This window comes from Bombus affinis, chromosome 1 (genome assembly GCF_024516045.1).
Source record: "Bombus affinis isolate iyBomAffi1 chromosome 1, iyBomAffi1.2, whole genome shotgun sequence".
In the NCBI taxonomy this organism is placed as follows: Eukaryota; Metazoa; Arthropoda; class Insecta; order Hymenoptera; family Apidae; genus Bombus; species Bombus affinis.
Window position 1 is genome coordinate 7298308 of NC_066344.1, and position 14282 is coordinate 7312589.

General features: G+C 45.2%; 1 protein-coding gene across 5 annotated transcripts in view; it reads left to right on the plus strand.

Moving 5' to 3' along the window:
- Window positions 1-14282, plus strand: part of LOC126919906 (uncharacterized) — a 303683-nt gene that overhangs the window by 34581 nt on the left and 254820 nt on the right. For all 5 annotated transcript variants that reach the window (XM_050729613.1, XM_050729590.1, XM_050729594.1 and 2 more), the window contains exon 2: window positions 3228-4115. In XM_050729613.1, coding sequence (XP_050585570.1) covers window positions 3228-4115 — 888 coding nt within the window. The remainder of the gene's footprint in view (window positions 1-3227; window positions 4116-14282) is intronic.

The following is a 14282-nucleotide window of genomic DNA, read 5'->3' on the forward strand; positions in this document are numbered from 1 at the left end:
AGCGCGGTTACCGGTATACCTATTTATAAACCCCCGTTGCATTGACGATCGGTAACTTCTCGTTACCGAGACTACCGCCAAGCGGCTATTTCTTAACGGGTTTCCGTACAGAGGAGTGCTGGTTGCACTTGTGTCGCGTACACGCGCGTCTTGCGACCATGGTTCCGGCGGAGAGGTGATTTAGCGGCGTCGCGACGGAGTCGCGTAGTACTGCCATGGATCGCGTCGATTTCACGTGTCACGGCTTGTATTATCGGTTCTCGGAAGGAAGGCATGCCGTAAGCGATCAAGAATTTACGCTCGTTACTCTACACCGAGTCAAGGCTGACGTTTTTAGTCGAAGTTGCCAGTTCGACAGCGAGGAAACGGTTTCGGGAAAAGCGAAAGCGACCCGTGAACTGTGCAGGTAGATCGGTACGGAGGCTGCGCATGCGCAGAGGAAATGCTGCGTACTTAAGCTGCGCTAAACGCATATTTTACCAACTCTTCTGGCGGAAGAATCTTACGACTAGGTTTTACTTACTGTATTATGTATCGTGGGGCGGAGAAGGAAGATCTCGCGTCTTTTATTCTTTTGAAATCGAGCACGCTAAATGTCTACCACCTGCAGCTTCGAGTAATAAGATAAACACAGAGTTGAAAATCACGGGGAGAGAATGAGAGATGAAAAGGTGTACCAAACAATTCGATCAGGAAGCTCGTTGAATCGGTACTCGCTTCGAGAGAAAGGGTACTCGCCTGTGTTCTCTAATCTTTCTCTTCTCACAAAGAACAGTTGGCAGGACCGTTTAATATTCTTTAGCGATTTTTGCACGCGTCGCGCTAAGCGATCGCGTCGACGAGAAGACCGCGCTCGAACGAACTTTCCCTCTTGATGGGTTCGGCGAGGAGGGAACCGGCCGAGGAGACACGCGCTTTGAATGAGCTGCTTGCCTCGAAAGATTAGCTTCGACTCGCTCCCACGCCTCATCTCGCTATCGCGTCATCGCAGAGATTGAATCTCGCCGCTTCCAGACTCCTCGGACGATAAAAGCAGCCGGCCCCGCTGTCGATCCGCACTCCAACCTCGCTCACCGCGAAAACATGCAAACTCTGTTAGCTAAACTTATTAAGGAAGAGATATTCGCCGGTCGTTTCCGCGTTTACATTGAATACCATCGCGCTGCCGCGGACCCGAGGAGAATTGATGTTCTCGCGGACGAGCCGCTTATCGATTTAGTCGCAGAAGACGCGTAAATCAGACGAAATATGAACGGAGAAAGATAACCATGTATTCGCGCCACGACGGTGACCGATGATGACGTTAAATACGATAGTCGGTCCCCGGTTTTTCAGCTTCCTTGTGTGGCGCGAGACCCAATGCGTTAGATGATCTATGCGTCCCGCATTTTCTAAACTATCATCGATTTATCGTCTGTTTGCGTCTTTATGAATTAAGAATACGCTTGCCGCTGTTGATTTATTCATTTATTTATTTTATTCGTTTTACGAGTATGCGTATAAATTTACTTCTCTCTTTTACTCTACGCGATACGCGCACGTGAAATGCTCGTGATAGGTAACGTTTAAAGACGACACAGATCGCGAACGAGATAATTTTTAGATTTTTAGTAAATCCGCAAAAATCTCCAAAGACATATTTCCATACCTAAATCATCAAATTACAGTCCTCAGAGTTCGTTAATTTTTTCATCAATATATCGCCGAAAATCGTACGATATATCGCGTCGCAAGTTGCATCGATAAGATTTGTGCGATCCCTGACAGCGAGGGATGAGGTTTCACGGGACGATTCGTAGCAAGCGTAATCTGTTGCTCGCGTGTGCAGAGGACGGTGAACCAGCAAACAGGGTCCGGCCCGGGATGCACACGGGTTCGTAAGTCAGCGCAGCGTGACTCACGTTCACGTAGGATCCCCTGATTCACGTTGTATTTCAGAAAGCAGGAAAGCAGGAAGTCGGTGTGCATTATGAAATCGGAGATATTACGCGAGGAAGTTGTATTCAGCGTGATCTTATGGGCACGGTCCAGCTATGGCGGTGCTGAAGCGTAGCGTAAAATATCATCGTTATGCACCGCTCGAGGTTAATATTAGCAACGACGGCGCCGTCCGCCGATATTTACTATAAGCCCCATTGTTTTATGCGGCGCTGAACGTTGGCAGACAGCCGCTGATACAGTTGTACGCTCGGCGCACCTCCGCGCCCGCTACCAACTGCGGAACTCCGCTCTTGCGAAATAGAATTGAATGACCGTTCGCCGCCACGCTGTTTGCGCTCGATTTCGATCCGTCTCGCCTTTTTATCCAATGTTCAGCTCCTGATTTTCCCATAGTAGATCAACGCAGAATTAATCAGCTTCTGAAGCAAGCTCAGCTTGCGAAACCGCTGCCGTTGATCGTGACGTTGCCTACGATTCCCAATAGCTACGCGACTCTTTCGTTGTTCTTTCGTGTTCTACGGCGGATTTAGAGCTGCAAATATGGATACAAGGGATGAATGTAGTAATCTTCTAAGGGATTCGATGAAAGTTTTTGGTATCGATCGACAGTCGAGATGGGGAGCCGAACAACTGTGATGTGACTTGTAATAAAGAGAGAAATTTATAATACGAGTATTTTGGGGGAAAAGACGCTACAGGCAATATTTTTGTTTCTGAGAAAAATAATTGGGTCGATTGGTTGAAATAGCCACCCCTCGTACTTGGGATAGCATAAGAAATCATAGATGATGAAACAACAAAACTGAAAGATACACGGCTGAATCTTATTTCCAAGATCTTTAGGAAGGAAAACTTGGAGTAATCAGCTTATGTCAGTGGATTAAGATACTAAATCATATTTTCTAGACCACCTCCCTAATCTAAACAGACTTTCCCCTGTATCTAATATCCCAAATAGCTGTTGCCTCCGATTTATCAATTCTGATAAGTAGGAACCCACTTCTCTAAATTGCAGGGAATGAAAAGGTCGATTTATCAACTTCTTAGTTCATATTTCAAAGACGATCTTTTTCTCCATCACACTATCGCCACTTTATCTTCCTTTTAAGAGTAACGTTCCCAATAACTCACATCCTCAATTTTACTTTAATCTTTATCAAAAAGAATCGCGATCTGGAAATCTTCCGGAAAGCTTTCTTTAGCAAATATTTGGCCACGAAAGGCGTAATGTTAAAGGCCAACGTACACTGACAAACATTTTCAGCAGCAAAATCTTTCTGTCACAGGTAATACCGGCGGAGCGTCGTATGCCAGAGCGAGAAGAGACCTGGACGCTGGCCCCGGACCAACACGACCCATGTTCCTTCTTCGACGACATCTCCGATGTCAAATCCAAACCAGTCCACGATGTGGATCCCACGCAATCTCGGATTGTCGGAGATACGGGTGAAACCGGCGAGCACCCAGAAGGTGGGACCTTACCACGTAGCCAAGAAACCAGGAAGAGCAAAACGAAAAAAGTGAAAAGTTACCTGAGGAAGTGTAAGGGCGCTCTTTCCAAAGGCGACGAAGCTTCCTCGGACAAGAAACGTCACGAACACTGTACCTCGTGGTACCTGGACGAGTCTCACCAAGAGGATCTCGACGTTCTCTTACAGAAACAGTCAGAATGTCTGGACGATAGGATCGTGGAAGCGCAAGAAGCTTCGAATCTGATACCAGACGAGACCTTGGAGGACACTCCATTACCAATTGATACATTACCAACACCTGATCCTCTGATAAATCCCACGAAAGAAGACGATCGCGACGACCCTGACGACGAAGCTCTGACAAGACTAATCGAGGATGAACCTAACGAAACGAGTGACTTAAGAAGAAGCCGGACGTCCGTGTACGAGGACGCTAGAGATTGCATAAACGATCGAGAGTGTACGGTAGAAGAATCCTGCGTATCCGATAAGACTGAGAGAAACGATGCAGTGTCTCTGGAAACTCTGACCACGGAAGATACGAATTTGAACAAGTGCGACTCGAACGACACTCTGATAGCGGAAGTGGCGGCCAGTGGACCGGACAGCCCGTCACTGGTCGACGTTGAGGAGGGAAAGGAGGAAGAAACGCGCGACCAGGAGGTGGACGGTGAAACACCGAACGCTCTGTCTCTGCTCGGGGTGAGTAGACTATTCGATTATACCGTGATCTTCGATTGTACTCTTTGTTTACTTGCGTTCGCGCGTTCGTGCGATCGTCGTTGGACAAACATAGGAATCACTCATAACGCGAGATTTCTCCCGATACCGGGGCCGATAGCATCGATTCGAGACGGTGGTTGTATCGAATCTAACGGTACCACCGGCGTGGAAGGCACGGAAAAGGAGCGTGCAGCTCCCATTTGAATACAAACCACAAACGGTTGCCGCGTGTGCGAGCGCGGGCGAGCACGCCGCTAAAGCAAATTGCAACACACAGAGAGGCGGCCACGGGCAACGTCGGCCTCTCTCGGTAATTTATACCGTCGCTCTTAATGCACTTGTACCGATGATTAAAACGTAATTTCCACGGATACGGGTAAACGTGCGCGGCCTTTTTCACCTGGTTCATGATTTACGGCGCCCAGTTTCGCAGTCGCCTCGTGATTTACGACGGGCCATTCCGTTGTCGTGGGATAGATACCAAGTTCTACGATCGTGCGTCGCGTATTCCATCGCGTACAGTTGATGAAATTCGGCGTTTTGTGGGAATGCAGCGATCGAAGGCGATCAAGCTGCTTCTGGTTTGTGAAAAGGTAGTTGAAAATTGACCGTATAATATGAGTGTTGTTTATATGGCAAACAGATTTTAGAAACGTATACTGTACGGAGTTAGAAAGAAGGATATTATTGCACATAATTAACATCGCGGCTGTTTATCTTACGCGAAGGTCACGAATGAAAAATATGGTAAATGCATCTGTCTTTTAGTTTTAATTCGTCGTCTTATACGACTACAATTTCATTAATTATAAAATCCGACTGCCCTTTCGAGAACGACACAGGAAGATTTGCCTGTCGCAATCGTTGAATTTACAAGTACCACGAGACACGCGAGCGCGTCCGTATTTATTCGGTTTCGATCTCTGTCTCTCCAGTTGAAATTCACGTGGGCGTAACTCTGCAGAGATAACCGTGAATTTGTCTCGTTTATCGATCGTGGCTTATCGATGACAGTCGGCGTGGCTACATGACTTGAATTCGAGCTCATACCGCGCGCGAGTTAGCGGCGGGCCACGGTTGACAAACGACGATGTTGGGCGTTTCACGACGCCGCGCCTGTGCCGAAAGGTGCGTGCAATAATGTTGCACGTCGCACGCTGCGCTCCAATAGCGTTGCACGCCTGCTCGTGATCGTGGAAAAACGGTCGTAAACCACGTGACAATATGAGCGTGCTTGCAAATGCCACGCGACCGTGGTAATTGAAGTTTGGAACGAAGATGAAGGGTTGCGTGACTTTTAGTTTCCTTTTTCTTCGTTGCGCCATCGAAGAGTTTGATTTAGGGCAGGCTGCCGGATGTTTTATGGATATTGTGCCAAGTTTATGTGGGTAGGAATTTTAGGAAGTTCTAAAAGGCGTGAGGTAATGTTGGATGTGAACCTGGGTTTGATTTTGCGATGCTACGATTAAAAAGAAGGAAAAAGGTAGATTTTTAAAGAACAGTTAAAAACTTACAGTTAAGAATTACGCAGCAAAGTGTACCTGCCCCTCAAACTCTCTTTCATTTTCACAAAGATTCCAACCCTCCCATACAATGCAGTCGTTTTAAAAATCACGTCGCTTTCTCCCGGAAACAATCACCATCGATACACAATACCCCCCGACCAGAGAATGTCTCTCGGAATCGTTTCATCGGTCGTTCTTTCCAATTCTTTTACTGCGAGTGGGTAGAGACACGGCATTCCGCGCTATGCAAATCGTTTGATAATCGATAGGGAATAATAGCGTTCGGGCGGTGCTCCGATTATTAGACGACAGTGCGATCAGAGCGCGTTTTTTCTGAAATATTGTCGTGGCCACACGGGAACATGCGCGGCGCCTCTCACCTAGATACCTACATAACTTCCCCGCGAGTAGAATAATTCTGTTGTCGGCATGACTTGTTGTCACTCTGTCACTCTCGCTTGTGTCACTTTGTCGTATACCTGATTAGGTTTAGGTTGGGTTGACTTCGTCGAGGTACTTGTTAAGGCGGTCCCGCCAGAGGTGTGTATGGGAATTGTAGCTCGTGCTCATTAATTATATCGGACGTGATTTATCTGGACCACGATGCGCCGTACACGTCTCGCCACAAATCATCGAGTGTACTCTAGAAGTGTCGTGCACTGACAATCGAACGAGCTTTCGAGGATTCTCCATTGGACGGTGGATTTTTCTTCGTAATTAAAACAACCCCTGGATTTTATTAACTATTCAGTGAACCTTGACATTCAATGTCGAAGAAACTGAACGTTTACGATTGAGATTAGCTACTAAATTTTATCTAAGATCGTAAATAATTGCAGTCAATTTCTGTATTTTTCGACAGTACAATATCTAAGAGCTAAAGGCCGAAGGTTATCTTTTAGATACCTCTGGACATTCGTTGCAATTATATAGAAAGATTTATATCCTCCAATAAAGTGATGCAATTCCGCGTGTCATTCTTCAGGTTTGAAACCTAAATATACGTACGTATAATATAACGGTAAAGGTGATTCGATATTTCAAATGGAACGAAGAAAAACAAAATCGATAAGACATTTTACCTAGGGAAAGCACTATAGATACGAGAGTAAAAAGTGATAATTTAAGTTTTCTATGCATTTACCTCGAATTTTTCCGCTATCGTACAACGATACAGGGCGAAAGGTCCCGGAAGTGGTGGATAAGTATGTTCCACTTGTCTCCAGGGCTGAGACTCGATGCGATGGGAAGCGTGTGTTTGGTTCGCGTGAGGCAATAGCTACAGGTAGGCAATAGGTGGGCGCGTTTGCACTGGCATTAGAGCGTGCAGTGGGCCGAGAGTGGCCGGCAGCGTGGTTCCGTGGCACGTACGCACACGGGGTGGCGTAAATCTGACCAGTCGACAGAGTCGATCGCCGCTGAAACGCTACCCGATCATCAGTCGTGAAAGTGTAGCCGGGGAAAATGATCGGCCGTGTCCGCGTGCACGCCACGCACGCACGCACGCACCCACCCAGCCTCTGCTCTTCTCCGTTTTCCTTCCTCTCCGTCCTTGTTCGGTTTTCGAGCTGCGCATAGGCATCGCGAACCCGTTACATCGGCCGGATTATAGATTAAGCCGCGCCTCCGCGTGGAAAAACGATAAGCGGAATACTGTGCGGGATTTATTGTAATTGGCGGTAATGACGGTTTTACGCCGTCGCTGCCACCATCGTCGCCATTAAACAGCCGTGCCACGGACGCCTCGTTGAGTTCCGTGTGCGTTTAGAACCGCACGCTATTCTCAGAGTATGTATTATTTGCTGCGTATATCGAAGAGTATAAAGAGTATAAAGAAGATCGGAGCTTCTTCGTTTTATTGGACATTGAGGATGCATCTGGTGTGAAACGTAGCGTCGCAGGAGCTTTCTGTTCATTCTACGATGATTCTGGTCTTGAGAAATTCTTTCTTACAGGTTGCTGTGAATCCTAGAGTCATTTATTTTAGACTCTGTTTTATACGCAAATACGCGAGAAATGTCCAGTATTGGACAATATTTAGTGCAATTAACGGTTGGCGATTAGGATTAGGAAATACTTCAACGATCGTGATTAGGAATGAAAATTTCTTACGACCGATGTACGATTATAATCAACGATTATGTTCGAACGAAACACGCGAAGAACGAAATGCATGCAACGTAGCTGCTCTCGTAAGAATCTGTCTATTCAATTGTTCTGACAAATTCGTCAGTGTAATTGCCAATTACATAAACGACCTATTCGAATTCTCTTCATCGTGCAACTAATATTCAAATCTGCCCTCGGGTCTAGTATCAATCAGTTTTACTCGTCGACAGTCTTCGCTTAATACAAATAGAAGTTAATTAAATTTCGACTAAAAACCGATCTTAACCATCAATCAATCAATCAATCAATCAATCAATGGGATTAAAAATTTTAATCCATTTATTCTAACACTGTCAGAGACTGAGAAAATCGTGTCGGCCCTCGATATCGATCTGCCATAAGAAACTATCCGATCGACTCGCGTGACACGCGATCTCGGAACGCACCCGGGTGGATGTGGTTCACCGCAGCTCGCGTGGTCCGTAAACCGCGAAATTTAATTGCTCGTTAGTCAACGGCAGTGTCCCGTATTCCTGGCATTGAATTCTCGCGGGAAACTCGACGACCTTGAAAGTCGATCTCGCCCGGATCGTCCCGTCGACAGGACACATAACGCGTTCGCTTCTCAATCGACCAGTTCTCCTTTCTATACCACCGCCGACGACGACGATTCTCTGCTCGCTTCGCGACGAGGAACTCGAAAGAGCGACAAAGAGAATCGCGCGTTCCGAACACGTTGTAAAACATATATTTAACGGTAGTCAGGTACCGTAGCGAGAGAGAGGATTGTAATCTTATACGTTCCAAGTGGTGGGTATCGGGTGTTGCTCGTTTCAAACACTCGGGAAATATTAATGACCAGTCCGTTTTCGAGAAACCCTCTGGTCCCTCGATCCTACATTTTAAGAAAAAGGACAAATGCCAGTCGAAACATCGTTACCTACGATTATCGTCGATTAGGTGCCGATAACTTACCGATAATTGGCCGCGGATAATCTGTTACGTATTGGAAAATTACATGTCATTTCGAGGCGATCGTTTCGCAGCTTCGCGGCACCGGTAAGCATTGTCCTCGTATCGGCGAAGATTGTAGCGTTTGTCGAGGAGAAAAACACGGTTTGGATTTCATGAGGGGACTTACAAGCTGGATTATTGCTTCTTCGATACTCTAGCTTGTAATACGTTCACGGTGTTACGTCGATGTTCACGGTATTACGTGTTTTCGATTCCACTTTCGCTCATAAGTGTCCAACAGTTTAGCAACGGATCAATACAAAAGGGAGCTACGTTCGTGTCGTTAATTCTCATTAAATTTTAGACAGAAAACCACGCAGTTAAATCGGGGGAAAGCAATAATTTCGATCGACGCGATCAAATTATTTCGCGTATTCGTTAATTTTTTAATATTTGCCTTTGTAACTCAAAATTTGCAAAAATACAAATCTTTAAAACGCAGTTTGTTCATGCACGCTTGAGCAGTTCGTGGAGAATATCCGTTTAGAAATTCAAACGGCACACAACACTGAATCAACACTGAAGAGTGGTCTGAATATTAAGTTGAACGTCACAACAGTCTCGCTCCAAATCGATCGGGTTCATTGTTGGAGGTCAGCGAAGAGCGATCGACCGCAATCCTCGGACGAATATAGCAGTGTACAGTTGTTTGGGTTCGCACGAGCATAACCCGGAAACGGTTGTCTGACACGAGACTAGGGGTTCGTGAACGTTGACACCTTATTATCGGTGTGCCTGGGGGCCGCGATCATCGGGTAGAAGAAATTGCTCTGCTCGTTCTCCGCGGCACGGCGAAAGTCACCGAGTGAAAAGAATGGCCCGCTAAACTATATTCCGATCGGAAGTCACGCGGAATAATCCCGTGGCGGAGCCTTCTTTCTCCCTTTCTCTCTCCTCTCCTTCTCTTTTTCTCGTTTTACAAAGGATCGTCCATGAGATTCGATCGGCGAACTGGCGATCGGACACGGTTCAACGAAGAAACGATCCTTTATCCGACACTCGAGAACCCTCACCGCGAACGTAACCGGCTTATTCAATATCTTCCATATTTAAATAGCCGGCACACGATGCTAATAAAGAAACTAGAAAGGTACCTGGCCCGTCGCGAGCGAATCTCGTCGCTTGATAACGTTATTGAACGCGGTTTCGCCTCTATTGAACGCGGCGATGCGATTTAATAGCGATCCTCGGTTACTGGTACACTGGTACAGCACGGTGAAATCGAAATCGATAATGTTTATGCGATTATGTTGAATGGGAAGAGTCCGATCAATGTGGCAATGATACGCGTTACGTGATGTTTCGTAACGGATTTACGAATACTTGTTTTTATGTATTTTTGAAATTGGTTGGTACAAATTCAACTGCGGATGCGAAAGGACGAATGTTATGGTTAAGAATTCACGAATATTCGCGATAAAAATTCGTTATTAGATATGAAAGATTCCAAGAATATATTCGTATTTCGTATATAGATGGACTCTTAGGAGAGTGAGAAAGTTTCAAAATTTTTAAGGCTATCGATATTTTTGCTTCTGATATAAGAAACTTGTATATTATTATGAATATTACGAAGGAAACATAAAGATGTTCGGGTTCGGTAAAGTTCAGCTAAGAACTTTCACATCTTTTATGAAATTTGTAAAATTTGGAAAGATCTGTTTTGAAATACGGGAGAAATTTCGATGGTCTTAAGAGATGCTCAATCGGCAAAATGAGAAAACTGTTTTAGTCTTCGTATAAACGATCGTAATTATCGCTAAGAGATAATTTATCCTCGACAAGGATGAAATCGTGGAGAAGTTGGTTTATTCGTAAACTGTCGGTAAATAATCTCTTAACGTATAACAGAAAACACTGGAAATCAGCGAGGATTTATCAACTACGGTCGTTTCCATGAAACTGTCCAAAAGATTGTTGCGAATCTCGCGACTGAGTCGTAAGCAGCTGTTGGCTCGGTTCATACGAATTCTCGAAATTGTAATACACGAGGGAGAAAGCATTCGCGGAAACTACCGCTTTCACAACACCACCGAGTATCTTAACAGGATACTTTTTCCAGATGTCACACCACCTGACACTTTGCGATATTCCAGAACAGTAACTCGAAATCTTCTTAGTCTCTGGCTCGTCGTCTGGCTGTCCATTTAAGTTGAACTTCTTCCACTCTCACACTCTCTTTTGCTACGAATCCATTGATCATTCGATTTGATAATTTAACAATTAGTAGATATCGGTAATGACAGTTTTTAATTTCCCTTCTACTACAACCATTCACAATCTTCCACCTTTCCAACGAACATCGAAGAACATCCTCAAAATGTCCCACGGAAGTTGAAAAATTTACGATTGTGAATATTCCGAGGATGCAAAGTTTTGCCCCTGGCAGGATTAAGTCGAATCAGATGAGAATCGGGCGGACGTGTTCGCGGAGAGAAAGTGATTGGTCAGAGAGAGACTCGTAGTCTCGACGCCCTGCTCGAGTCGACGTTCTTTCGTGATGCTCGTGATACGACGATATCTTCTCTCGCTGCACCCGATGCACATGAGCCGTGCAGCGCGTGTCACCAACCAGCGGGTCACGTTTCCGGTAATTAATGGTTCACGTCATCGGCGAGGTCGAGACAGCGGTTACATCTGTCGATTGTTGTTCGTATCCGGACACTCGGATCAGGGACCGGCTGATTGTGCGGTTCATTTGGGGCTGCACGGTGAAAATTAGCGAATTAAGCGACGATTCGAGCGTAACTGCGGGAAGTTCGCTTGCCGTTTCACGCGGCAACTGGTTTTGTACTCTGTCGGTGATTTGTGAAGGTACAAATTAAACGGACAGTTGTGGAAACTACCTCAAACGTAGGATCTCAATGGAGGCACGAAAGGTATCGAACGGAATGAAATGAACGGTTGTGCGAGGTTGAGGAAAAAGTGGAATTTTCAGCTGTTTGAATTGGAATTTAAAAGTTTCTTTTGCTTTTAATTGAACGCGGTGTTGAAGCGAATGGCTGAAATTTGAGCAATTATTGAGAATTAATTATGTCATAAAACTGGTAAAATTCACAATTTTTTTGACAGAAATTCAAACGTGGTTTTATTAGACGCACGAATAAAATTTAAGAAATTATTATATAGGAATCGCCATAAAAACCGGGGCTATTGTACAATAACGAGAATGATTTATTTTTGAAGAGTGAGTTGATAAAGCATTTTCAAACGGGATTGACTTGGTTTTAAGCGCTCGAAGCGCGCCCGAATTATTAAACCTATATGAATTTCACGACGAATGACCAACGACACGATAAAGAACGGTGAAGCATTAATTAATTTTTTCCTCTCGTTCGTCGGAACGTTACGCTCGTTATTCGTTTGGCTCGAAAATTTATCACGTTACGCGTATGTATACGCGAGGCTGGGACGCGCGACTACCGCATAAATGTATCGAACAAACACGCTCAACAACTTTTTCACGGCTGCTTCGGTGAGTACGTTGAAAATACATCGGTAATCGAAATTCACTCGCCGGAAATCAGTAGTTTACAATCGCGTTAGCACTGTTTGAATCCAGCGAAAATACGAGTACCGATTAATTTAAAAAGTGCTTTATTTTTTCCCATGATTTTCCATCATTGATTTACATGTCCTCTGTAAACGGATAAAAATGTTTCATATTTTTCGTTTTTAAATAATATCTTCCAGTATTTCCAACACCGACAGACGAATAATCGTTGAACGAATTACGAGTGCCAATTAAATTCGACGCGATCTAATTTCCTCGATCGAAGGAGAATTCTCGTTCGCTCCGTGGTAAAGTCGTGGAACTCGCAGAAACTCGAATCGAGTACAAATTCACGGTGGTATTCTCGGCGCGGTACGGAAGTCTAGAGTTGGAACAAAGGGAAGGTTCGAGGCGGCGTTTCTTCTGCCACGAACGGTTACGGCTGTACACGTCTGAGGGATTAAAGGATACGGCCGATTAATGGTCGACCAGGCCGCTCGTTGCCTTACCCACCGGGCTCCGTAGGTTTCGTGTGTTTCGCAGTGAAGAACGACATGCTTCGGATTTAGGACAAGCGTTGCGTGATTCTATTTCCATGGCACGACCATGCGGCTCCGTGTAACCCATATTCGTTCCAAAGAACCCCGATGAATCACGACGATCGATCACGAATGTACCCGCGCGCTCTACGCAAATGTTCGTGGAGAACGCGATCCAAGCGAAAAGTTGCCATACTTGTGCAACTTCTTCGCGTAGCTCCGTACTATTTCTGTTTACCAAGGTTCGATCGTATTTGCCAGTGTCCTATCGGTTATCGAATATCGAAAAGATTAAGAATTTTTGTTTGCCACTTTCCAATAGCGACGCGCATATCATATAATACGAAGATCGGAGGAAAATATTTTGACGACTACCAAGGGATATTTTAATACAACGTAGCTACAAATGGAAAGAATCTGTTAGGTCTGAACATATTGTTGACAATTTGTTTTACAAGGTATGATTATTCGGGCAAGAATGTTATTGGTAACATAATTAATTGACAACATGCTATTTTAAAAATGCTTCCTTAGAAAAAGTAAGTTAAAGTTGTCGTGTTCCCTGTGGTCTTTGTGCGATACGAACGCGTCACAGATAACGCAGCGTTGGTTATCGAACTTGTCAAAGATTCGATTTTTCTCGGAAGGAGATAAGATGTTTCGAATCAACGCCCGGCTGGGAGCCAAGACGTGATCGACTGCCGTCGCAAACACACTGCCAGCGGATATATCGTGTCAACGACGACGCGTGGTTCGTGCACGAGGTCTGAAAATCACGGACTACCCCGTGTGCAGTCACGGATATTAAGTAATGGGCGGTCATTACATCGGTGACGCGTACACGGTGTCGGGTTGGCGATCACCGACGTGGCATCCATCGCGTTTCTTCGCTTTTTCCAAGACGATCACACTCGACGAACCCTGTGACCCACATCCCACGGTCGAGACTCCTCTTCCGCCACGAGGATGACATTTTCCATGTCGTCGTCCCCGCGAGTTGCACGATGATCGTGCGCCAACCATGCCGCTAACCCGCCTGACAAATTTATGGACCCGGTTCCGTTGCTGTGATTGAAGCCCTCAGGATAGAGGAAACGCGATGTCCAAGTGGCACGCTGTGCTTATGTACGATGAAAGGTCATGTAGTCTCGCATACCGCAATTTGGTAATCTCGAATTTCGTGGGTTTGTTAGTCTTCTTATGATCCTTCGTAAAAATTAATCAATTGGGAAGCGTTCGTGTACTGACTTTTAGCAAATTAATCATAGGGAGCACGGTTGCAGCAAGATCGAAGAATAATACATCTAGAATAGAGTGGTTCTGTGTGGAGAAATAAGCACAAACTTTAGTATGAAACCTTGTCTTTTTATGACTTCGTTCTCGAGGAAGTCAAATTTAGAAATGTTACTCGAACGTTTCTAGTTTCTTGCGATTTCTCCCCAGCTTGTACGTTTCCTTAAGGTTACCTTAGCCTTGACTCAAATGT